This window comes from Pygocentrus nattereri, chromosome 17, assembly GCF_015220715.1.
Source record: "Pygocentrus nattereri isolate fPygNat1 chromosome 17, fPygNat1.pri, whole genome shotgun sequence".
NCBI classification, from domain to species: Eukaryota; Metazoa; Chordata; class Actinopteri; order Characiformes; family Serrasalmidae; genus Pygocentrus; species Pygocentrus nattereri.
This window is the reverse complement of record NC_051227.1, coordinates 29,996,003-30,021,478: the sequence shown is the minus strand read 5'-3', so window position 1 is coordinate 30,021,478 and position 25,476 is coordinate 29,996,003. Positions and strand designations below refer to the sequence as shown.

The 25,476-nt window shown below is 38.4% G+C and overlaps 1 protein-coding gene across 4 annotated transcripts in view; it reads right to left on the bottom strand.

Moving 5' to 3' along the window:
• ksr1b (kinase suppressor of ras 1b) overlaps window positions 1-22,029 on the bottom strand; it is a 55,016-nt gene extending 32,987 nt beyond the window's left edge. For 2 of the 4 annotated variants that reach the window (XM_017694974.2, XM_017694976.2), the window contains exons 1-2: window positions 21,565-22,029; window positions 3,860-4,000 (exon numbers count right to left, since the gene is read on the bottom strand). In XM_017694974.2, the coding sequence (XP_017550463.1) occupies window positions 3,860-4,000; window positions 21,565-21,729 (306 nt within the window). In that variant the 5' untranslated portion in view covers window positions 21,730-22,029. Of the gene's footprint in view, window positions 1-2,401; window positions 2,634-3,859; window positions 4,001-21,564 lie in introns of those variants that run through there. The other 2 variants (XM_017694977.2, XM_017694979.2) reach the window with 2 other exon arrangements.
• Window positions 22,030-25,476: the final 3,447 nt, after the last annotated feature.

The window sequence follows — 25,476 nt, the reverse complement described above, 5'->3', positions numbered from 1 at the left end:
TTGGCCAACTGCTTAATTTTTTTGGTTGGTCTGTGTTGCAATTTTCTGATGTATATAAAGGGGTTCCATTTTCAACTTTCAACTAGCTTATAGCTAAATTAGCTAAAACTTATAACTAGTTTTATAGCAAGTATTGTAATTTATAGTGTAACTTTGTTACACTACAATTGCAGTGTGTTTAATGTGTTCAGTTAACTTGCACAGTCTAAGGTTCAGATTAGGCTAAAAAATTGTCCATCAGGCTGTAAACAATCAGAATCAGAAGTCAGAAGTCAAATCACAGTGTATGGGAAAAAAAAAAAAAGACAACCGTACACCTGAAGCCGAGAGGCGATTCCTGGTTGTACCAAGATGGGGAACCACACAGCCTATCTGCTTACACAGAGGTTACACACTCACATACAAGCACATTTTCCTAAACTGGCCAATCATGCAAATTCCTCTTCAGAGGGCTAGCCTGATCTTGTCTGCCCTGCGGGACATTCCTCTGCACTTCCTGTGAAAATCCTGTGAAAACATCAACGCAACTGTCTGGTCCTCCTGAGACTGCTAGCACAGGGGCCAGGGACAGACAGCAGGCCTCAGAGAGTGGCACCACGTTGGGCCCTGTCCACAGCCCCCAGTCGCACGCATGCATTCCTGCCCAGTGAATCACGCTGCATAGAACCCACAGAAAATGAATAGCCTTTGTTGAGCTTAAAAAAAAGACAGCGACAAGCTGACACCACTTTAATACAGAGAGTCCGGGCAAAACACGCAGCTAAACAAGCGTTTGGAGATGACATACAGTCTTAAAGGAAGACTGAAGGATATAAACACTAAGGGTGGGAAAAACAATGAATTCTTAGATCCATCATGATCCTTTCTTGAAAGATTTTAAACTGATTCACAAAATGTCATAATTAGATTTTTGTAGGTGCTGCATTCCCCCTAATGTAGGGCTGAATGATTTAGGGAAAATTCCCTAGGGCTGTTAATTTAGCCAAGAAGATCAGAATATTTTTACATCTTATTACAAGTTACTGCCTGTTAGTTCAGGTTGTGCTGTCACACACACAGCACATAGGTGATTGACAGCTTTTTGCTTTTTGACTGGTCTAACTCATATACAGGCAATTCACAGGGTCCATGTATTTAGGTTAAATGAAGAGTTCTGTCCCCATGCATGTCCACATTTGCAACAGAACAATTATTTTCTCAATATCAGGTGTAGAATCTAAGCTTTCTATGTGCTCTCATGTTTTCTGAAACTGTACAGAAGATGTGGCTTTTTTCATTGGTGGGTACATTATGTCTGCTTGCCTGTCAAGTGCAGAAGCTCACTGAAACAACAGTTCTGGTCAGAAAGTACTCATTATTATTTTGTTTCAATGAGAGTAACAAATGGCGTGACTGATATGTGACTTGCATTCCTATTCATGCATTTTCTTTTTCAAAACAGTAGTTTGTGTAGATAAAATAGCACAAATAGGCAAGTTTTGTATCAGCCTTAAAGGGTTAAAATGTAAGACAACCGTGCAAATAATAGGCTACAGCTGAAATTGCAGCTCTTGTGATTTGAGAACCTCATTCAAAATTCAATTTAAAAATGTGATCTCAACTTTAACACAGTCCTACCCCGCTGTAAAATGGAACTCACCATAGTTAAACCAAGCAAATATACAGCATAAGCTGAATTACAGAAAATCTCTGCTATAATGACACATTTTTTTGCAAAATATGAAGTGCACTCTGGACACTGCTATGAAACTCAGTCATTTACACAAGCTTGTGTGGTAGTCTGGGTTTCCTCCAGCAGGTGGTACTATTAGCATGCAAGTCACTTGCGTGCTTTTTGATTAAATAAAAAAACAGCCACAAATGCACTAGTTTGTGGTCAACTTTCAGATCAAAGTATTAAAAACAAATGTAAACAAATGTGTCAAAAATCATAATTCACAGTCATATGTAAAGGTTTGGGTGCCTCTGGTTAAATTATATGTATTGTTGATTTTCTAGGCAAAAATAAGTTAACACATCCTCTACAGGGAACACACTTCAGCTCAATTTAATGAACAGTTACTACAGTTTATTTGCTGAATTTAAAATGTTGACAAAACAAAAATTAAACATAAAACTGTCAAGGTTATGGCAAATTTTAAGTTGTACTTTTTCCCCCCAATGCATTAAACTCTGCGAACGAGTAGAAATTGTGCACTAAAATTGAGTCTGTTACCTGTAGAGAAAGTGCTAACGTGTTTTCAGCTAGAAAATCTAAAAAACACTGAGGTACTCAACCTTTTGCATACAACTGTATATCATAGAAATCACTTTATAGAATCATTTCTTGGGAACCTCGAATCAAAATCAAATCTAATCATGTACCACTAATACACACAGAGACACATGCCGGCTGTCCTACCTCAGTGTCTGAAACGCAGCACATACAGAGCTAATGACATACCTGGCACCATGAGTCTTCAACCACCTCCTCTGGGGGAAATGTCACGCTGTTCCTCTACCTTCTGCCACTCACTCTGTCTTCTCCATACTTTGCTTCTATTCTGTTTGTTTTGTCTTTAAAGGCCTCTTTCCCTCTAAACAAAGGTAAACAAGGCTGGATGTTCCTCAGTCTGAGTGGAATCCTGCTCTCGCCAGTTGACCAGTTGAGCAAACGACAGAGGGAGGGGGTGTAAAAATAGAGTGAGTAGAGTGAGTGGGACAGAGAGGCTGAGTCGGCAAATTCTGGGATTAGGAGTTGGATCACGCCAGTGTGTGTGTGTGTGTGTGTGTGTGTAGGTGTGTGTGTGTGTGTGTGTGTGTGTGTGTGTGAGAGAGAGACCATAGCAGGCTGGAATGCCACAGTGATCTTCATACACAGTCATACAGCAACTGACCTCCACATTGCTCTCCACTGTTCTCTTTTCCTCTCTGTCTCTTCCTACCTACTTCACACACATAGCTTCACCATGAGGCATTTCTCACTAGAGTCCCAAAAACACACGCGTGTGAACACTGCTTCTTGCTTGGAAATGGTTAAAAAGCTTATTTGGAGTGGTGGGGAAAATTGCAAAAAATAATAAAAAGTTTAATATGTAAAGACATTTTCACAACACATTATGAGGGCGGTCACAATTACTCCATAAAAAAAGGAATTAAACAGGAAATTCTTTTGTTTTTACAAACATTGTGAACAATTAAATTGTTGAAATGTAAGCAATTATTTAGAGTGGTTTGATGTGCTTTGTAGAGAAACCTACTCACAGTGTTGGTGATGGGAACCAGGGGTCACAATATCATTTTATTTACTATTCAGAATGGCCAGTGATCCTATGCGGGTCTTCTGAGTTTTTATATGTAATTTTCTCAATGAAAAAAATAATGGTAAGTCTGTAAAAATAAGTTCTCAAGTTCTCTCATCTTAGTTTTGAGGTAATTTTGCTCTATCTTAATACAATGTATCGGTAACCATTTATTAATAACGTCATAACTATCTGCAATGTAGCTTTTAGAGGCATTAAACTATTTGGATGTCCGATTCCTATCACCACTGCTGTGAACAATTAAAACTTTCTAGAACATTTTACATTAAACCAATCTAAATGACTTTTTTTACACTTTAACTATTAATCATACACAAATTTAGAAACAGGTGAAAAATGTACCTTGTTCACAAATTGGTAACAGTCACCAGTTTGCATAATGATAATGCTCTTACTGCAATACTTACAGCACGAAACAGAGCCTGATAGACACACCCATTAATATGCATTTTAATTATGTGTTTTTAAAGGCTTTTAAATGCTGTGCATGGGTGGCCCACCCCTACTTTGAGTCTCACGGTCAATCAGAATTTCTTTCTTTTCTTTTTTTTCAGTACCTGTATGAGCTCAGGCCTGAGGTTGATGGTGTGGAGCCAGTCTACGAGGTGTGGGTACGAGTCGAGGGCCAGTGAGCGTTCACAAACTGGAACTCTCTGCTTACACTGCAGCTGCTTAGTGATGTACTTCAACAGCTTCACCTATAGGGGGCACATACAAACCACAGAGTTCAGAGGAAAGTCAAAGCTGGACTTTTCTCATCACAGCATCAGTGAAAGTAGTCTGCTTATTTGGTTCATATAGAACCTGACACTGAATGGATCTGACTAAACCATGATGAGTCAGTTAAAATTAGTAACCACACAGTACCCAATCAAAACCCAATTATGAAAACTGCCCAGTTTGAACATGAGAGCGCCAGAGTTGTACTCTTACTAGTATAAACAGTAGGGATGCACCAGATTCAGCCACGACTGGAATAGAGTGATATTTTTGCACCAAAAACATGGTCAACAAACGGCCAATAAATTATTTTGCTTTAAGCTGGTTTGTGTTATAATTGCATGATGTAACACAAGTCAGGTAGGTGCATGATCGCTGTATTTAATGACGCTGATACAACCATACCAAAGTGCTGTAGCATAATTATGCATGACTCATTATGCTAAATAGCCAGTCACTTCTTACTTTCGATGTAGCTCATTATTTGATTCATGCAGGTACCTGAATTTTCATTTACTAACTTTAAATGCCAGTTTGGCCTGTTGACATGCAAATATTGATATGTTGTGAGAGAGTATAGGAAACATGCTAGTGTGTTTTTGTGGGTTCAATTATCTTGTAGAATATAAACTAAAAAAAATTTAAATCATAATCTGTGCTTCCCTAGTAAATAGTAATCGAAGAGCAACTCACCAGAAATCTACCATGTGGTGGGAAGGTGGACATGTGGCACCAAACAGCAATAGATATGAGACAGATTTGTTAAAAAATGACTAAACAGTCAGATCCACCTATCCTATTAACAACATACCAGTACAGACTCAGATGGCAATAGGACACCAAAGTGTGAATTTAAGTGACAGTTCAGAGTAACCATTTCTGTGTATGCAAACAAGCACTGCATGCAAAATGCAAAGAAAGCGGTAAGGCCCAGAGCTGAGGAAATCCCCTGCAAATGACTTCACTGTCAAAAGGTGGGTGAAAATTATTGTTGCTGTGTGCTTTTCCGTGTTTGTGCGTGCGTATGTGTGTGAGAGAGATGGGGTGTGGGGGAGGTTATATATATGTACGGTTAGTAGCGTGAAATTGGGTTGATGCAAGCACAGTTTCTTAAAGGAACAACTCACATTAATAGAAAATTTGTTACAAATAACATTACACAGAAACTTCAAAACTAAATATTATGCTACATATTTCAGTTTTTACTTGTCCCATTTTTGCCTTAATTAAAAGTTAATCACAAAACACATTTGCTCATGTTGAGGTCTGGGCTCTGGGGTAGATAGTACATTGTTCTGAGAACTGGCAGTTTCTTTCTTCTTCTCTGTCAATTTACCTTTTTCAGTAATGGCTTCTTGACAGCTATACATCCTATCAGACCCATAATGTTGAGTTCTCACAGTGGAAATGTAGACAAACAAGACCTTTTTCAGATCTGAAGTAAAAGTGGAACTTGACTTTCTCTTATAAAAGAAAACTGTTTATCTAATTTTGACAGTTTTAGTGGTCTGCCAGGTCTTGCACGGCACAGTTGTTAGGTGGCCTATTTTCACTTTATCTCCCTTCCTTATGCAAGTGAATCATCGTATATCTATTCGGAAATATATCTCAAACTTATTCTTAACTTATGGCTTAACTTACACTTATTGATTGTGTCAACTGAAAATTAAACAAATGAAGTTTGGTCTCTGACTTTCTCAGGACTACAGTGCTTCTTGAGCATAGAGCGGAGCTCTACTATTAGGACTTGTGGCTACTTTTTTGGACCCCATAAGTATACTGCATACAGGCAATCTGCTTAAACTGAACATATATGATGTAATTATTCAGTGTTGCATGGCCAGTACAAAATGACTCTGTAGCCGGTTTTGCATGTCTCATGAGAAGGCATAAACTAGTCTTTAATGCTAGACTGGCATGCTATGGTGTAATATGCCACAAACCTAAAACAATGGAAGTTAGCTATGATTAACAATCGGAGAAACTGGGGTAAAATGTCAAATAGTTTCCATAAGTAACCTGCTGCCTTCCCAACGTACCTGTCACCATTGTGTTACCTTAGATATGCTATGCAATTGTCTGACAACTGAGAAAAAAGATACTCTATTGTGGCTAGACTGTGTCTTACTCTTAATTTGGGAGTACACAGAGCTGTCTATAAATAGCCAGCAGTTATTATGGCAAGGGAGTCTGGTCTCCCTCATGGGGGGGGCTGCTCTGTAGCCATGGCAACTCAGAGTGGCTGAAACAGAGGGGCAGCCGGCAGGCCGAATCCTCTGTAACGTCACACTGAGACCAGATGAACCACAGGTTGGAGGACGGTGCTACCCACTACAGTGCACAGCAGCCTATACAGAACTATTCACCATTCTTACTCAGTGAAAGCTAAGATATTGCAAAGGGTCCAGTTATTGACTAAGGTCTGTAGCAATTGCTGAAATATGTGGAATTATCATTATTTGCATCTGGAGACCAGCACATGGATCTCTGCGACTGAGCTGACAGGCGTATCGCTTAAAGCAGGTCTAGTTTTCCCTGTTCGGTCATTGTACTCTTTAAAAAGCTTACAATAATTACTGTAGCAGCCAAACTATTTCAGTAACCTTATAACATCAAGTGAAATATATAAATGTACAGAAACAAACTGCAAACAATTTCTTTCTGTACAGAACCTGCAAACATGGAGATACTAAATGAATAATGTTTGGTAATGAACTTCACAAGCATTTTCAACCCTGATTATATCTACAACTATCTCCAAAAAGCTCAGAGTTATTAACTGCACAGAAGTGTGCGTCCCATCAGACTAATATAATCCATTGCACAGATTTTCATACATATGGACACGCAAATAGCCAATCAGATTACTAAAGACAAAGTCCTAATAATTAGCTCTGCAATCAATGGATCAGACTCTCTGTGTATGTCTGAGGCTGAGACTACAATCAACAGTACACGCACAAGCATGTTAAATGTCATATGTCTCACTTCCAGCTAAACTCACACCCACACACTCAATGCCATCCATCACACTTCCAGCTCCAGGTCTCATGCTTTCTATTTTTAATTTTATTTCTGCATCTCCTAGCAAAATGTCAGCATCGGTCTGTCCAGGCCATCTTTTGGTTCACTGTTAAATATGTATGAATACTACGCAAACCAGAACTAAAATGCAACAGTGCAGTAATTTTTCTGCACTAATCAGAACCAAAGTGAACGAAGCTACAAATATAAAAATGCACTTTAAAGCCACACATGCTACCTAGGCATAGCATGAGTGACACAGAACCTGTTGCTTTTCGTTTCGGCCCTCATGTTAACAGGTCAGAGCTTTCAAGCAGCACGGCAGGGTATCCCAGACACTGAAGCCGCACAGCATTTAGAAAAAACACAATTATGTAAAAAGGTATGAAAATGAATGAAAATCTAATAAAAGCTCAGTGCAAATTCTTCAATTCAACACGCTCATGTCACGCAGATTTGGTATATGTGAAACAGGCCTAAGTTTCACCTCCCAGTACATGATGCGAGCCTGTCAATACATAACTTTATAACTTTTCTTTAGCACGCTGCCAACCCGCTTTCAGTGCAGTCTCTGCGGGGCTACAATATGCACAGCATTCACTGAAGGAGAATGGCGAGCAACATTAAAGTTTCAGCAGTTGTTGAGCTGTAGGAGGAGGTGCGCTGGTTGTGTGAGAGAATGCCCCTGGGCTGATTTAATGCACCGCTCGTCCACGAGTGCACCTCAAACACAGCAGGTGTTAGTTTGCACCAGACACGGCCTGGCACATTGCGCGGGGCTGCTGCTGTATTCAGTGACTATCTCCCGCTTCATCTGCCGTCTCCGTTACACCTCTCAAGGGGCAGCGAGCGGTTGGGTTATTCATATGCGCCTGCTTAACTTAAAAGCCTGTTTGACAATAACCTGTCTGAGCTTCTCCAGGCCAGCGTAACGCAGCCAGCCTTGAGTCTGGAGGAGCAGAGGCCTTACACAAAAGCACAAAAGCAGCTGTCTGGTTAATCAGTGAGAAGGTTTACAGACAAGGCTACAAAGCACTCTACTGACGGTATCTGTTACTGCAGATACACAGTCTATCTGTGCAAATAGAGCATGGCAAGTGCTGGCATTCACTTAATCATAATGGCCCCCGACTGATCAGTGGCAGGTCATTCAGAATGGAGCGTGCTCCTGGCATAAAGGTATACAGCACTCAGGCCATTAAAGGGATACTGGGTTGTGTAGTATAAATTCAACTCAACACTGAGTTAGTGGGCCATGTGTTGCTGAGTAGGTCACACCAAAGAAGAACTGTGAAATATAAACAAGACAATCTAACAAAAATCTGTCCAGTTCACAATAACAGTCAATCTATATGACTTGGTGTGTAGAAGGATTTCAACACATGTGAAAAACGTCACAGTTGTAATAGCTGATGAGAGTAATTGTAGACAAAGGTGGCTCTTGTTACTGCATGTCAGACTGAGTTAGCTGTACACACTGCTACAGACTACTAAGAACTAACCACTACTACTGTTAGTAAAACCATCGTCATATAAGTCCAGTAACAAAAAAATTCTAAAAAGTAACATTACATAACAAGGAAAAAACGTCAACTATCAATGTAAGTCAATTTAACAAGATTTTATTTTAAAGTCATTCTGGACCATTTCTGTCAGGTCATTCATTATGATATTTTGAGACAGTGTAAACAGCAGTTGACATGCTCAAATTACATAAACAGCAACAGTACGCAGGAACCTAAGTTGTTCTTGATGTTCTCAGCATTATTGTGCAAATGATTTACAAAAACACAATGTGCTGACAAACTGCACAGTCTAAAGGGCCCATATACCATGTATTTTATTTTATATTAAATTCAATATCACAATATTATCCAAATATATCAAGGTATCACAAGATCGGATCACTTTTTATAAACTGTAGCATAAATGGTCAGAGATAAACTGCTGCAGGCTAAATAGATGGATGTATGTAAAACTGTTGGTTTTCATGATATCCCAAGATGATTCATTCAAAACAGACTGGCTTTTGCAGCTTAATTTCCATTTATATGTGTGTGCAGACTGGACAGCTGTTTACAAACTACATCAAACCTACACAAAATGTCAAAAAAAGTGAGGAAAAGTTGGCTTTCCATAATAATATTGGCCCTTCAATACCTGCAAAAACATTTTCCAGTCAAATTCTCATTTTAAAAATTAAATAATTATTTAAACATAAATTTCAATTAAAAAGAGGTCATTTTAAGTTCGAATTCATGCCTATGCACGTTTTATAAAAGAGGTCAGAGGTCTGAACTTTAAAGGAAGGTTCCAGCATGCCTCCAAATATCAATCAGAATAATTTATTGATCCCAGAGGGAAACTGCAGTTATTACAACCATTTATGTAAAAGAATAAACACTTTAATAATTTGAAACAAAAAGAGAAATTTGCAATATGTACACGCGATTTAGGTTCTTATGAATACAGTAAAGTATGAACACTTCATAATGAAGCATTATAACAGCATGAAGACCTCTGTCAGATTACTGTCAATTCTGATTTATCACTACTAATTCTCCCTCCACATGAAATAAAACATTTCTTTTCTACATGGAAAAAAAGATCTAGGGAGAAAAGCAGACAAAGAAGGTGACAAAAGCAACGAAGAGACTAGAGGAAAGAAAGAGAAATAAAGAGGGGGAAAATAAGAAAAAAAAATGTTGCAGAGAAACCGCATGGGGATTTCCTGATACGAACAAACAGTTGGTCTAGAAGCCCTTCTCTACCTGATTGGCCTCCGGAGCCTGCGCTAACTTTCCTTCCATACAGACAGAGTAAATACATGTTGAAAACCACTTTGCATTCAAACACCCCTCTGAACAAAGGCCTTCACGCCTTCAGAAATAAACCTATAACATTAAAGGGTCACTGCCCATATTTAAGTTGTCTCTCACTAAAGGGATATTTATAGACTACAACACTGCAGTGCATAGCATTGTCAGAGCAAGATCCTCAACAAAGTGTAACTGGTTCTGCCTGCATTATAAAGGCAATTACACCTCCCACATCCTTCAAGGATATAAGCCTCTGCTTGACAAACTCAGCTTTAAAGCAGTTTACATGTACCAATCGCTGATCCTTTGCCTAGACTATTAGGCCTGTGAGGTGGTTACAGCGAAACAGGATTTAGAAGGTAATCAGATCACTCCTACGCCAGCCTGTGGCCACAGTTAAAGAATAAAAAAAGGACAGTCGTTTAACCATTATTTTCAAGTTACAAGACCTGCTCCATGGTAAATATGGTAACGGAAACAGAATATATTGCCACTTTGTAACTTTGTTTCATTTTCTATTTGCCACACCATTTGAAGATACTGTGCTTTACAGCATGCAACATTTTGTGATGATGGACTGATAAACATCTCAAATTACATGAAATAAAAATCTCCCAACATTAGCATTACGGATGCACAATCTTCTTCTTCTTCTTTCGGCTGCTCCCTTTAGGGGTCGCCACAGCGGATCATCTGCCTCCATCTTGCCCTATCCATTGCCTCCTCTACTTTCACACCAACCATCTCCATGTCCACCTTCACTACATCCATAAACCTTCTCTGAGATCTACCTCTTCTCCTTCTACCCGGCAGCTCCATCTCCTGATATCACAATATTGGTATCAGGAGATATTTTCTTAATAAAAAAAATATATATATTTGATGATGTATTTATTATACTCAAGAGGACCAGCTGAATGTTTAGCTGAGGCTGAGATACTGTGCTAAAATATCTGTATTTTATTAATTTTATTGCATTTGTACCCTTACAGCAATAACTTTTACATTTTACCACAACACTAATGCATCAGCATTATATGTAGCACCATCAGCAGATAAGTAAAAAAAAATATGTGGACACCCCCCCCTAATTATTGAGTTCAGGTGTTTTAGCAACTCCTAGCTAACAGGTGTAGAACAACAAGCACATAGCCATGCATTCTCCATAGACAAATACTGGTATTAGAATTGGTTGACTTTGCCGTTGTACCACTGTAGGATGCCCCATCTTTGAAATTTCTGTTCTGTTAGACCTACGTCTAAGGTCAAGTGTAAGTGTAATCACTGTGAAATGGAAGCACCTTGGAGAAATAACAACTCAGCCACAAAGCAGCAGACCATGCAGACTCACAAAGCAGGGCTGCCAAGTACTGAAGAATGTAGCGCCAGTCCTCTGTTACATCACTCAGTTCCAAACCTTCTCTGACAGCAATAACAGCTCAAGAACTGTTTGACGGGAGCTCCATGAAATGGGTTTTCACGGCTGAGCACCTGCACACAAGCCTAAGATCACTATGTGCAATGCCAAGCGTCGGCTGGAGAGGTATAAAGCACACCACTGCTGAACTCTAGACCAGAAACGTGTTCTCCAGAGTGATTAATTAGGTTTCACTATCTGGCAGGCTGATGGACAAGTCTGAGTTTGATGGATGTCATGATAACATTACCTACCTGAATACACAAGGCCAATAGTAAAGTCACCTGACCTCACAAATGCTTTTTTGACTGAAAGAGCACAGATTTCCACAAACATTTCAAAAACTTGTGTAAAGTCTTCCCAAAAGAGTGGAGGCTGTTATAGCTGCAAAAGAGAGGCCATCTTCGTATTGATGTCCATGGTTTTGGAACGGGATGTCCAACACGCTTATACATATGTGATAGTTGGGTGTCCACATACTTTTGGCTAATCAGAGTATGTACCTGAAAATATCAGATGTTTGCATCAGCCCACAACTCTCATGTAAGTGGATCCCTAACTAATGTACAATAAATTTTAAAATGTTTTTCCATCTCCTATAAACTTACCAAACTTACCAGAAGGTCTGATAGCAAAAAACAGCATTTACAAATAGCAATAAAACAATGAAAAACGCTAATTCAGCCATTCAATCAACCACACTGATTGTGTGCACCCATGGTGCTGGATTTTGTCATGTTTTAGTCCCATTTAGTTTAGGCTTAGGCTTAATTTTGGTCTTTGAAACTGGCTGATGAAGTTCTAAAGTGCTTAAAGATTTCGGTCTGCTATCATTCTTTGGATCTGAAAGCAAGTTCTCTTCAACAAGAGCTTTAAATGCTCGCTGGACGCCAGACATACCACATGTTTCCTAATAACACAGGATGACACCCTCGAAACTGTTATTAAGTCAACATGGTTACAGCTCTCAGATTAGATAGCAAAAAGTGTCTTAAGAACAGAGACATGCAAGATTATCACACAGACTCAGTTTCTCTGCAGATGTCAGGTACAGACTGCAAGGCCTCATCTGAAGATAAAGAGAACAGAAATATGACACAAACAAAGTGCTATGTGAAAGGAGACAAACCTCTAACAACCATTAAACTGTCATTTCAATTACCTCCACTTTGGGTGGGGAGGCAAGGACTCACCAGAGAAAACTGCAATGGTTAACTTCATATTGCAACATTACAAGTCTCAGAAGTCTAACAGTACTGTCTAAGCTATTAGTATCTAAGAAAAAATGACAAGACCTTGTCCCGTCCCTGAACTTCCTGCTTCTAGGTCTGTTCACATGAAATTTCAAAATTCAGTTCCCCACAAAGTGGGAAAGACAAAAGCATGCACAAAATGAACTTCACATTTAACCCTTTAACTAGGTTAGATGTGATTTGGATCTTTTTGATGAAAAACTTTACAGTGAAGAAAAAAATTCTTTAAACTTAAAATCTTTAACTTTTATTAAGGTTAAGAGATTAAGACATTTCTTAGACTGCTCCTCAAATACACAAAAAAATTAACAGAGTCCCCATTTATTTTCACATGACCCTAATGCCATCTTATGGGATGTTAAGGAATAGAGCAGGGGTGCCTAAATTTCTTGAGTGGGCCACAGAGCAACATCTGTGTGGCTGGGGGCTAAAAAGACAAAAACAATACACAAATAAAATGTCTGAGGAGATCCGAGCAGAGTTAGTATACAAACACACCTACAGACTGTTAAGACTACACCAAAAATGGTAAAAAGTACATTTATTCTGGAAAAGCTACAAACAAAAAAATCAAGAAGATCAAGAAGAGCCTGAACATTTTCACACTCAAGACTGACCTACATCGCTTTGCCAACGCAAACAGATGACACACACTTGAGATAAACCACAATCATGTCCCAACTGACTCATACACCATCACTCATCCCACCAGTAATGGGAATGAATGCACACGCGACAGCATACGACGCAACCGCAGATACATAAAAAAATGGCATGATCAAATCCAAACAAACTTCAGATCTTGATATGAGCTTTTTAACGTAGCTGCCCTCCTTTCTAACAATACTCATGCGGTTACAAACCAGTTTGATCCTGATAAATTTCCAGCAGCGGCCTATGACAAAGAAGAAACTCACCACCTGTTCGTTATTATGCAACATGTGGCTGTGAAACAACATGCTGCTGCCCAGGCCTGCTTCAGCTCCATGATGTCAGCTCCCTGATAGCATCAAACTGAGACCTGCACTTAATGCCCAGGTCCTTTGTTCTTTTATGGAGACCATTAAATCAGATGTCATATGTACACTTCAAACATAAAGGTTCCTAAATGGTTCTTGGCTTCAAAGACCTTTAATTTCTATAGAAAGTTTGTTACGTGGAGGGTCTTTTCATTTTAAAAAGCTTCCTGGCACATCTCATTTACAAAAATTGACATTTAAAGAATGAAGACGGCACAATATCACTTTTTATTTTTCAATTCCTACACTGAAATCTTCATTGTCAGCTGATACTGATACACAAAGCTAGATAGATGTGAACATTTTTACTGGCATTTTGGGACACCAAGTCAATGAATCTTGTGGCCAAAATTATAACTCTCTGGCCAGCATTATAGCAACTGTATATACACTTTATTGTATTGTGTATGCACTGTATTTACAAATGACTGTTCCAAAAACCAGGTGTTGTGTTTTGAGTCCCCTACATTCACTCCATTTTTTCCCCATCATAGCAGTCAAACCAAAGACTGACATGAAGGGATCCTTGTTTTTATTACATAGTCAGGTTGTTCCAGATATAACATGTTCTACAGAACAACACATTTTATCCTGACATCATACTTAAGTCACACACATTCTTTATCCACTCATCTTTTAACTTTGTAATTTTCATAGGTATCATCTATATCTGATTCTGAAAGCAAAGTTATGTTAACATACAGCAGTACTAATGTTAATCTCACAGCTGCAGTTGTCAAATTCCAACAGAATCTGAAACAATTACTGACATGCTGTACCAAACAGGCTTTGGAACTCATGTCAAACACAACTGGAACTCATGTGAAACACAACTGCTCTGGTTCTGGTGGTAAGCTAAGAGGGGAAAAAAACACAAAAAGCTAAGTGGCCAGTGGGGATGAAAGATTAATTATTTTTAATATATTAAAATCACAATTTGAATTAGCGTAATTTTGATATTGTAAGAGCTGCAATTTTAATTGTAGCCTATATTATCAGCAAAGCCGTCTCAATAGGTTTTAATGGAGAAAACTAATAACACGGAGCTTGCGAACTGCTTGTAGATAAGTTGCCGACCAATCAGAAGCAACCAAACATCCATGTGCTGCGTGCCTGACAAAACAACCACAACTAACTGGCAGTCTTTTAAAGTATGTACAGCATTCAAGCTTAAGCTTGCTGAAATTCTTGGTGAAAAAAACAACTTAATTTATTTATAAATCACTGCAATTTCAAATACAGATGTAAAATTGGTCCTAAATCCGCAAATTGTGCAGCCCTAATGTCACTCAGGCCACAGGCATCTGCATTTTTAGTGACCACAATGTGAAATGTTGTAGCATGGCTAACAATACACCATCTCTATTAAAGAATCATCTATTGCTTCCATACGGCTCCTTAATTTTTAAGTGTACAGCTAGTTTACTACTCAAATATTCATGAAAAACAATCGTGTCAGAATGTGTGCTTGATGCAAACAAACTCTCCAGCTAATTCAGTTAGCCTAAACAGGCAGTAGCACGGATGGAGCAACAAACTGAAGAAGAGCGTGAAAAGGCCTGTGTGTACCACTGGCTTTGTTCCTCTAACTCCTAATGGATGCTCCAGTCCCTTCAAAAGGTTCACACAAGTGCTCTGTGATGTGCTGCTATTATTAGGTTCCTTCCACAGTCTGTCTGAGCCCTTTTTATTATTATTAGCTTCCATTTCTCACAGCTTTTACTGGCTGATCACATCACTCAGGTTTTTTTTTCCTGTTTCATACTGCATCTAGTTCTGAAATGTGCATGGGGGGAAAGACAGATGGCTAAATATAGCACAAGCAGCACAAGCAACCAGAAGTACTCTGCAGCCTTTCCAACAGCCCTGAGAAGACACTCTGACGGCCAGAGATTCTCATTTACCAACCACAATCATTTAAATCATTTCTGCAGCATCTGAATTATCTCCATCTCAAGAAAACAGAAAAACAAAGCAGCTATGGCTTGATTGTCTGAGAGCCTGAGAAAAAAGCAGTTGCATGATAATTAGTGTGATTACCATTTAGCCGAGTCTCTCTGTCATTTGCTTTGAGTGAGAGCTATTTCTAAAACTGTGAGAGAAAACCACTTGAAGTGAGTTAGCACTTTGGTACCACAGGCCTGAGAGAGAGGAACAGGCAGAGTCATGAGAAACTGACTTCCACTTGAGAGGGACTGGAAAAGTCTGTCTAACAAGCATGGCAATATGACAAAGGCAATGGGCACGTGGATGGATTTGTGCCCGTAAAGAGGCCAGACAGGAGTTACTGTGAGTGAGAAAATTAAGGGAGTTCTCCTTCTAGGCCATTAACGTCTCACTATTCACACCTAGGCACCTTTAAAAAGAAACTTTAATCCATTACAGTTGCAGTAAAACCATTAATCAGGTTACAGGTACATTATACAAAGAGGATTACAGTAATTACCAACAGGATTACATTCAAATGCAAACTTGCTACCTTTTAAGGGACTTTACTGTTATAATGCAAAATATGTTGCATGAGGCAAGCAGATTTAAAGAGTTTTTATTTGGGGGAAGCGGTGCTGCTGCCAGGAGAGAATTCTGAACACTCCTCTGCTCAGCAGCAGTTCACGGTCTTTTGTTCAGCCAATCTTTAGAATTTTTATTCTTTAGTATTTTTTATTTATGGGCAGAAATGAAGTCTGCAGTATTTTCCTCAAGATATTTGAATCATGCCTTTAACCTGGATTCCCACATCGGCAGATTCTGCTGCAGCAGACTGAACTGATCAGTTGCTCTGTAAAATTCTGCAGTTTGACCGGCTATAAATCAAACTTTTGAAAACTTCTGTGGACTGAAACCATTGAGAGCTGAAAAGATTTCAAAATGAAAAACAACACATTTTTAATAAATAAGTTAAATAAGGAAAAGTCTCAGGACATCAGTGTAGTTTTTAATTATTTTGCATGTGAACTATGCAAATCTGGATCACTGTACATCAGTTACTTGTTCCCCTGTGTTTTAGTTTCACTGTACTGATATTTTTAAATATTTGCTGTTAAAATCGCTTTTTCCAAAGCTTGATGTCTGAACTTCAAGGTGAGTATACATGTCTTAAGTCAGACAAGCTATAACGATATGCAAATTTGTAACCTGTCATTTAAAATATTTTCATATATAAGGTTTGTCCATTGCGCTGAAAGTGCAATGAGACCAGCGACTGTTTCTGCGTGACACAATATTTATATATCACCTATAATCTATCATTCTGTTTCAGAAAACATTTTTTTTGTGTCTGACGTGTTAAGTCACGAAAATATCTTCAAATATTGTGATGTCTGCCCATCCTTACCCTGTCTCTTCCTCCCCCCAAGAAACAGCTTTTCCTTTCATAGAGATTTGAAGACATTAATTTAGCTTTTCCAAACAGATCTAATGTCTCTTTGCCTCGTATAGAAAGCAGATATGTAAACAAACAGAGCGACTGTAAGCACACAGGTGTCGACTTTGAATACACAGTGTCAAGGACCCACACCTTCTGGCTCTCGTTTCACATCAGGGGAGGGTTTACATGGTGCTGCAATGTACCTGCCCCACATTAGAAATAGTACACAGTCTCAACTGACATCGGCTTCTCTGGTTTTAAAATGCAGACATAGATAAGCACAAGCATTAAACACAGGACCTGCACTTAGAGGGCACTGCAGGCCATTTACTTGAACATGGATTAAGCCTAGTCTTGGTATAATACTTTTTACCAACAGTTCTGGCATAATCTTCAACAGTTTCTCATATGGGATTAATTTTCAAAAACATTTATTTGACAGCTTCAACTTGAAGCCATGCTCATCCCTAATTGTGTAGGATAGGCTTAGAGAATCCCTCTCCATTCCATTTTACAGCAGTTATTTTAATGGTTTCTTTTTTTGGTAGTTTGCATGCTTTCAAGGAAGTACCAAAATAAATTTTCCCCAAAGCGGTGGGCAGGTGGACAAGCCCACAAAGCTAACCACAGAACAAGGAAACAACACACCAGGCATAGGGAAGAACTTTTTCCTCCCATCACGGTGGTTCTGCAAATTAATAGAAAGTAAATGCAAGCTCATCCAAGACCTACAGGGAAACCCAGGTGGGTTCAAACCTTACAGATAAATGTCAGCCCACCTGCTGTTTATCAGAAAAAAACAAGCAGACAATACAATAGTTAAATAAACAAAATATATATTTTTTTAAACTAAGCCTGTGTAGTTCAGTGAAAGTCCCCTCACCCACTTTTATGAGAGTTATCGGAGTATCTCTGGATAGTGAGTATTCCTGTGAGTTTACAAGTGCTCATCAAAGTTATAGAGTGTCTGCGAATATTTATAAATGTTTATGGGAGTTCTTGACTATTTATAAATGTTTATGAGATATATTGTGAATATTTATGAACATGTGCTTGAGTGATCAAGCATTCATGACTATTTGTAATGAGAGTTATACAGTATTTGGGAATATTTGAGAGTTATAGAGTATTAGTGATACGTTTGAGTTATAGCGTATTCACGAGTCTTTTAGTGTTTGAGCTGTGGAGTAATCGTGATTTTTGTTTGAGAGTTATAGAGTAGAGTATTAGTGATACGTTTGAGTTATAGCGTATTCACGAGTCTTGTAGTGTTTGAGCTGTAGAGTAATTGTGAATGTTTGTTTGAGAGTTATAGAGTAGAGTATTAGTGATGCATTCGAGTTATAGCGTATTCACGAGTCTTGTAGTGTTTGAGCTGTAGAGTAATTGTGAATGTTTGTTTGAGAGTTATAGAGTAGAGTATTAGTGATGCATTCGAGTTATAGCGTATTCACGAGTCTTTTAGTGTTTGAGCTGTAGAGTAATCGTGAATGTTTGTTTGAGAGTTATAGAGTAGAGGATTAGTGATGCATTCGAGTTATAGCGTATTCACGAGTCTTTTAGTGTTTGAGCTGTAGAGTAATCGTGAATGTTTGTTTGAGAGTTATAGAGTAGAGGATTAGTGATGCATTCGAGTTATAGCGTATTCACGAGTCTTTTAGTGTTTGAGCTGTAGAGTAATCGTGAATGTTTGTTTGAGAGTTATAGAGTAGAGGATTAGTGATGCATTCGAGTTATAGCGTATTCACGAGTCTTTTAGTGTTTGAGCTGTAGAGTAATCGTGAATGTTTGTTTGAGAGTTATAGAATAGAGTATTAGTGATGCATTCGAGTTATAGCGTATTCACGAGTCTTTTAGTGTTTGAGCTGTGGAGTAATCGTGAATGTTTGTTTGAGAGTTATAGAGTAGAGTATTAGTGATGCATTCGAGTTATAGCGTATTCACGAGTCTTTTAGTGTTTGAGCTGTAGAGTAATCGTGAATGTTTGTTTGAGAGTTATAGAATAGAGTATTAGTGATGCATTCGAGTTATAGCGTATTCACGAGTCTTTTAGTGTTTGAGCTGTGGAGTAATCGTGAATGTTTGTTTGAGAGTTATAGAATAGAGTATTAGTGATGCATTCGAGTTATAGCGTATTCACGAGTCTTTTAGTGTTTGAGCTGTGGAGTAATCGTGAATGTTTGTTTGAGAGTTATAGAGTAGAGTATTAGTGATGCATTCGAGTTATAGCGTATTCACGAGTCTTTTAGTGTTTGAGCTGTAGAGTAATCGTGAATGTTTGTTTGAGAGTTATAGAATAGAGTATTAGTGATGCATTCGAGTTATAGCGTATTCACAAGTCTTTTAGTGTTTGAGCTGTGGAGTAATCGTGAATGTTTGTTTGAGAGTTATAGAGTAGAGTATTAGTGATGCATTCGAGTTATAGCGTATTCACGAGTCTTTTAGTGTTTGAGCTGTGGAGTAATCGTGAATGTTTGTTTGAGAGTTATAGAGTAGAGTATTAGTGATGCATTCGAGTTATAGCGTATTCACAAGTCTTTTAGTGTTTGAGCTGTGGAGTAATCGTGAATGTTTGTTTGAGAGTTATAGAGTAGAGTATTAGTGATGCATTCGAGTTATAGCGTATTCACGAGTCTTTTAGTGTTTGAGCTGTAGAGTAATCGTGAATGTTTGTTTGAGAGTTATAGAATAGAGTATTAGTGATGTATTCGAGTTATAGCGTATTCACGAGTCTTTTAGTGTTTGAGCTGTGGAGTAATCGTGAATGTTTGTTTGAGAGTTATAGAGTAGAGTATTAGTGATGTATTCGAGTTATAGCGTATTCACGAGTCTTTTAGTGTTTGAGCTGTGGAGTAATCGTGAATGTTTGTTTGAGAGTTATAGAGTAGAGTATTAGTGATGTATTCGAGTTATAGCGTATTCACGAGTCTTTTAGTGTTTGAGCTGTGGACTAATCGTGAATGTTTGTTTGAGAGTTATAAAGTAGAGTATTAGTGATGCATTTGAGTTATAGCGTATTCACGAGTCTTTTAGTGTTTGAGCTGTAGAGTAATCGTGAATGTTTGTTTGAGAGTTATAGAGTAGAGTATTAGTGATGCATTCGAGTTATAGCGTATTCACGAGTCTTTTAGTGTTTGAGCTGTAGAGTAATCGTGAATGTTTGTTTGAGAGTTATAGAGTAGAGTATTAGTGATGTATTCGAGTTATAGCGTATTCACGAGTCTTTTAGTGTTTGAGCTGTGGACTAATCGTGAATGTTTGTTTGAGAGTTATAAAGTAGAGTATTAGTGATGCATTTGAGTTATAGCGTATTCACGAGTCTTTTAGTGTTTGAGCTGTAGAGTAATCGTGAATGTTTGTTTGAGAGTTATAGAGTAGAGTATTAGTGATGCATTCGAGTTATAGCGTATTCACGAGTCTTTTAGTGTTTGAGCTGTGGAGTAATCGTGAATGTTTGTTTGAGAGTTATAGAGTAGAGTATTAGTGATGTATTCGAGTTATAGCGTATTCACGAGTCTTTTAGTGTTTGAGCTGTGGACTAATCGTGAATGTTTGTTTGAGAGTTATAAAGTAGAGTATTAGTGATGCATTTGAGTTATAGCGTATTCACGAGTCTTTTAGTGTTTGAGCTGTAGAGTAATCGTGAATGTTTGTTTGAGAGTTATAGAGTAGAGTATTAGTGATGCATTCGAGTTATAGCGTATTCACGAGTCTTTTAGTGTTTGAGCTGTAGAGTAATCGTGAATGTTTGTTTGAGAGTTATAAAGTAGAGTATTAGTGATGCATTTGAGTTATAGCGTATTCACGAGTCTTTTAGTGTTTGAGCTGTGGAGTAATCGTGATTTTTGTTTGAGAGTTATAGAGTATTAGTGATATGTTTGAGTTAGAGTATTTGTGTGTAGAAGTGATTGAGAGTTCTTGATTATTTATAAATGTTTGAGATATATTTGTGTATATTTATGAACATGTGTTTGAGTGATAAAGCACTCACGACTATTTGTAATGACTGTTTTTATGAGAGTTATAGAGCATCATGAATATTTGTTTGAAAGCTACAGTGTATTCACATGTATTTGTAAGTGTTTGAGAGTTATAGAATATTAATGAATATTTCAGTTATAGAGTATTCACATGTATTTGTGGTTATGAGAGTTGCAGAGTATTCATGAGTATTTATAATATATATTTATGAGAGCTTTTAAGTATTCTAGAGAATTCCTGAGCGTTCATGAAAAGTTTATTGGAGTTATGGCATATTTCTGAGTTATTATACATGTTCACACTCATAAGAGTTTGTTTGTATTTGTGAGTTCTAGGGTTTAACTGAGTGTGTATACATGTTAATAAGAGTTCTAGAACATTCCTGAGTTTATAAATGCTTACACGGGTTCTAGAGCATTCCTGAGTGTTTACAGATGCTAATGTGACTTGTAGAGTATTTCCAAGTGTTCATGAGACTTTAAGAGCATTTTTGAGTATTTATAAGTCTTAAACGTGAGATTTTTGAGTGTTTATAAGTCTGAATGTGTTTATAAGTGTTAATGAGAATTCTAAAGCCTCCCTGTGTGGGTATGAGTGTTTATTCGAGTTATGAAGTACTTCTGAATGTACAACGTTTCTTTGTCTGTTCCTGAGGCTCTTACCTCCAGTGTCTGGATCTCCTGCTGGGTGAGGTGACACGATGCGGTGCACTTGGTGCGGAGTCCCTTCAGGCTGCAGATGGAGATGTCGATGATGTTCTGGAGAAGCTGGCACTGCTGCAGGGCTGCTGCTGCCATGTCCGAGCTGCTGCCCTCCCCGTTAGCCATCCGTCAGCTTGGGGCACGACGGGCTCTGTAGACACATGCTGAACACATACACTGACACTAACTGCGCGGAGCTGAGCTGAGCTGAGCCGAGTGAGGAGTCTTCCTGAAGGAGAGCACGCTGTACAAAACGCGACCTACATCACTCAAAACCTCGTCTACGGGGTCTAAAAAACATTGTCGTCCGCACTAAGTGGACCTTCAGCCAGCGTGGTCAGCTCTCGTGTGCATGTGAAGTGCCGAAAATCCTCAAGAGTCTCCCCACGTCTCTCCGCTCCTCAGCTGGTCGCTCACTTTCTTCACTTCAGCAGACGTTAGTAGAAGCCTGAGGCGCAGTGCATTGTAGGAAATGTAGTTTTCCTGAAAGAGAGCGAGAGCGAGAGAGAGAGAGAGAGAGAGAGAGAGAGAGAGAGAGAGAGAGAGTGCGTGTGTGTGTGTATATATATATATATATATATATATATATATAATGTCAGTTTAATTCATTATTATCACAATTAAAGACATCCATATTAAAAATAAACTACAGACCTTACTAGTCAACAATATCAACCAAAGAAAAAAACAATGACACTTCAGTCTTCCAGAAATCTATGACTGTAGAGACAATTTGATTCAAATTCAATTCAAAGATAATCTTAACAATAAATGCACAAATGTCATTGAAGCTGTTTACACATAAGTGTAATATAGACAATAAAACAATACAGCAAACTTTTTGAAATAATAATAGAACAGCAATAAAATTTCATTGTGGCCCAGAAATGAGGGCAACCTTTATTAAATAATATTTCAATCAATTACAATTGATTATAACTTCTCAAAATAGCTGCAAAATTTTAACCTTTAGGGCACTACATTTCATCTCTATGCAATGGTGTAACCAGGATCTATGGGGCCCAGTACAACACATACACACATAAATACATAAATACATAAATAAATAAATAAATAAGACGCTACACACTGTTGTTACATCTCAAGCATGTTGATGCCGTCAAGGCATACCACTCCACCCACTAGCATCTAACATTAACCTAAATGTTTATGTGAGACTGCCTATTTAAAGCTGCAGAGTTATAAATAATGCATAAATTCTGCTGCAATTAAAAAGCAACCAACTGGACTATAAAAGATACAATCTCTGATTGTCTCAGACTTAGGAAGGTCTTTTGGCATCCGTTTGGTGTCAAATTCAAAGAAATAAATCTGAATATCTTTTCATCTTACTGGTAATTCTGTCAAATCTCTCTCTCTCTCTCTCTATCTCTCTCTCTCTCTCACAGTATTGTTGACTCACAGATTTCCCATGATGTCATCAGTCCTACTGCACACGCAGCATGAGAGCGAGAAGAGCATTCTCATTATCTTATGTGTGTGTGTTTTACAGGTCCTGCTTTCTGCCCACCTCTGCAGACAAAAGAGCAGCTTTTCATATTTTCCATAACCTTCTGACGTCAAAGTTGTTAGCTGTTGAAATGAAGGGTGACAATCTGCATGGACACAAAGTTGACCTCAAGCAATAAAGTGTGAAGCTCCGATATATTTTGTTACAGAATGTATTATACAGTAAAATGTTTATTAGTACATACAGACAGATGAGAGATATGTGATAATGGTATGAACTGCAGCAGAAACAGTTCAAGGGCATAAGGACATGATACGCTTCAGCTCCAGCGTGAGAGACAGGCTGAAGCATGTTAATAATTCCCACGGGAGAATTCTCCTCTCCTCAGCAGCTTGCCAAGAGCTGGCTGTCCCCATGGGGTGAGCAGACAGTAAGCAGAATCTGCATGCTGAGAGAATTCTTGCCTGGAGGATTAGTTGAGCCTACATATGAAACACCAATCATTCCTATCTGCTCTCACAAATAGAGGGTGATAAATGACATACTGTAATAATCTGTGACTCAGCTGGCTTGAGCAAGATGCCTTTACAAGAACACACCCCCCAGCCAGCCCGACAGGACAATGACAGGCCAGACCACATACTTGGTCAAAGAGTTAAATGTAGTTGGTTAACGCCCAGCACCATTTTGAAGTGATATTTCGGCAAACTAGCAAATGCACACTGCTTTCTCCTTGTCTCAAATAGCAGTAGATCATCCAAGTCCAAATTTTTTTTACTTCTTTAGTTCTAGAGCTATGAAGCCATTTCAGTCAATAAGTGATGCTTAGCCAGTAATTGGTATCATTGAAAATGCATGTCTAAATCATTATGTACCTGCCTCCAACTGCAGAGGAGAATATTACTGATTTTTCAAAATTCCTACATAATTCAGTTGTTTGAAACAAAGTCACTAAGAGTGTTTGTGAAAGAGTGCAATGTAGGGAAACTTATCGAAACTAAAACTTTACCTCAAAACTTTGTACACTCGCAGCCAAAGGAGTTCTATATACTACCAAAATGTTTCTTTGACTCATAACAATAGTGGAGCCTTTTTTGGTGCTCTTTAGAACCATGTTTCTATGAAGAATTTTCCATGATAGGTAAGGACCATTTAAGCATGCAAAGAAACCGTGTATGCATTCTGAGGGGTTCCTCGATTGTTCGCGGTTATATATATATATAACCATTGCCTTTACTTAAGAACCTTAAAAAACATTCAGGCATCAAATGGAATTTGTTACCATTTCTTTCATAGGCGTTAAACACTTTAGACGACTGGTTCCTATCACCACTACTGTGAACAGCTGTGACTTAAACAGACGATTTTCCACTAAAGTTTTTTTACAGTATAACAATTGAATTAAATAGAAATTCTGAAAAATCTGTGAAATTCTCTTATCAGTAATCTCAAACAGACTTGTTTATGTGAGTTAAGCCAGTCTGTTTGAGATTACGTAACAGCTCACCATGGCTGGGGGCAAGAGTGTCGTAGTTTATGCAAGCAGTTTGCATACTGCTAATTTGTTAGCCATAAGTTTCCATTGTTAGCCTCGTTATCCCCCGTATCTCCAGCAAAACCAAAGAAGCAAACTTGTTTTGGCTGATTCATTGTGAGTGGGGGATGAATTGAGGTGCATATTAGACTTTTAGCCAAGTTATCGCTTTACACTAATCATGACAATTCAGAACAGTTTGAGCTCAATCCACATGGGTGATGTGGTCGCAGGTGTCTCAATTGGAAGAGGTCACAGTCACAGTGAGTGTGAGTGGTCACAGTCACATTCCCAACAACACACATTCATTCTTCAGCTTCTTCAGCATTTCTATTTCTAAGGTTATACATATTTATAAATGTATATATATTAAAGGCCAGTGAGTTTGGTATGACCTGAAATGCAGTTAACACATGTAGCTTGGTGTAACCCAAATTCTCATCAAGGGTTGAAGTTCCAAGCAATGTTCAGAAACATTTGAAGTTGATCATGAAAATATACTGCACGTGAGCTTCTAATCACAGGCCCATGTTCACAGCTGCTGTGTTAACCCCAGCCAAACTGACAGTTGAGTGATTATTGTGCACGGAAGTGGCACCACCTGCTGGAAATGAAAGAGCAAGAGGAGAAAGATCATTTATGATCACAGCAGTTCACTTCAGTACAATCCTGCTGCTGCTTTCATGTATATAAAGGGCTTAGAGTACAGATTCTGAACTAAATTCCTTCTCCAATCATTCAGCCTTACTGTGCAAAATGGGAATTAGATATATAATAATCCACTTGCATGAGGAAGGTGAAAGTCAAAGGAAAAAAAGAAAAGAAAACTGAAGCTTCTTTAAGTGGTGTTTTAAAAAAAATCAAGAAA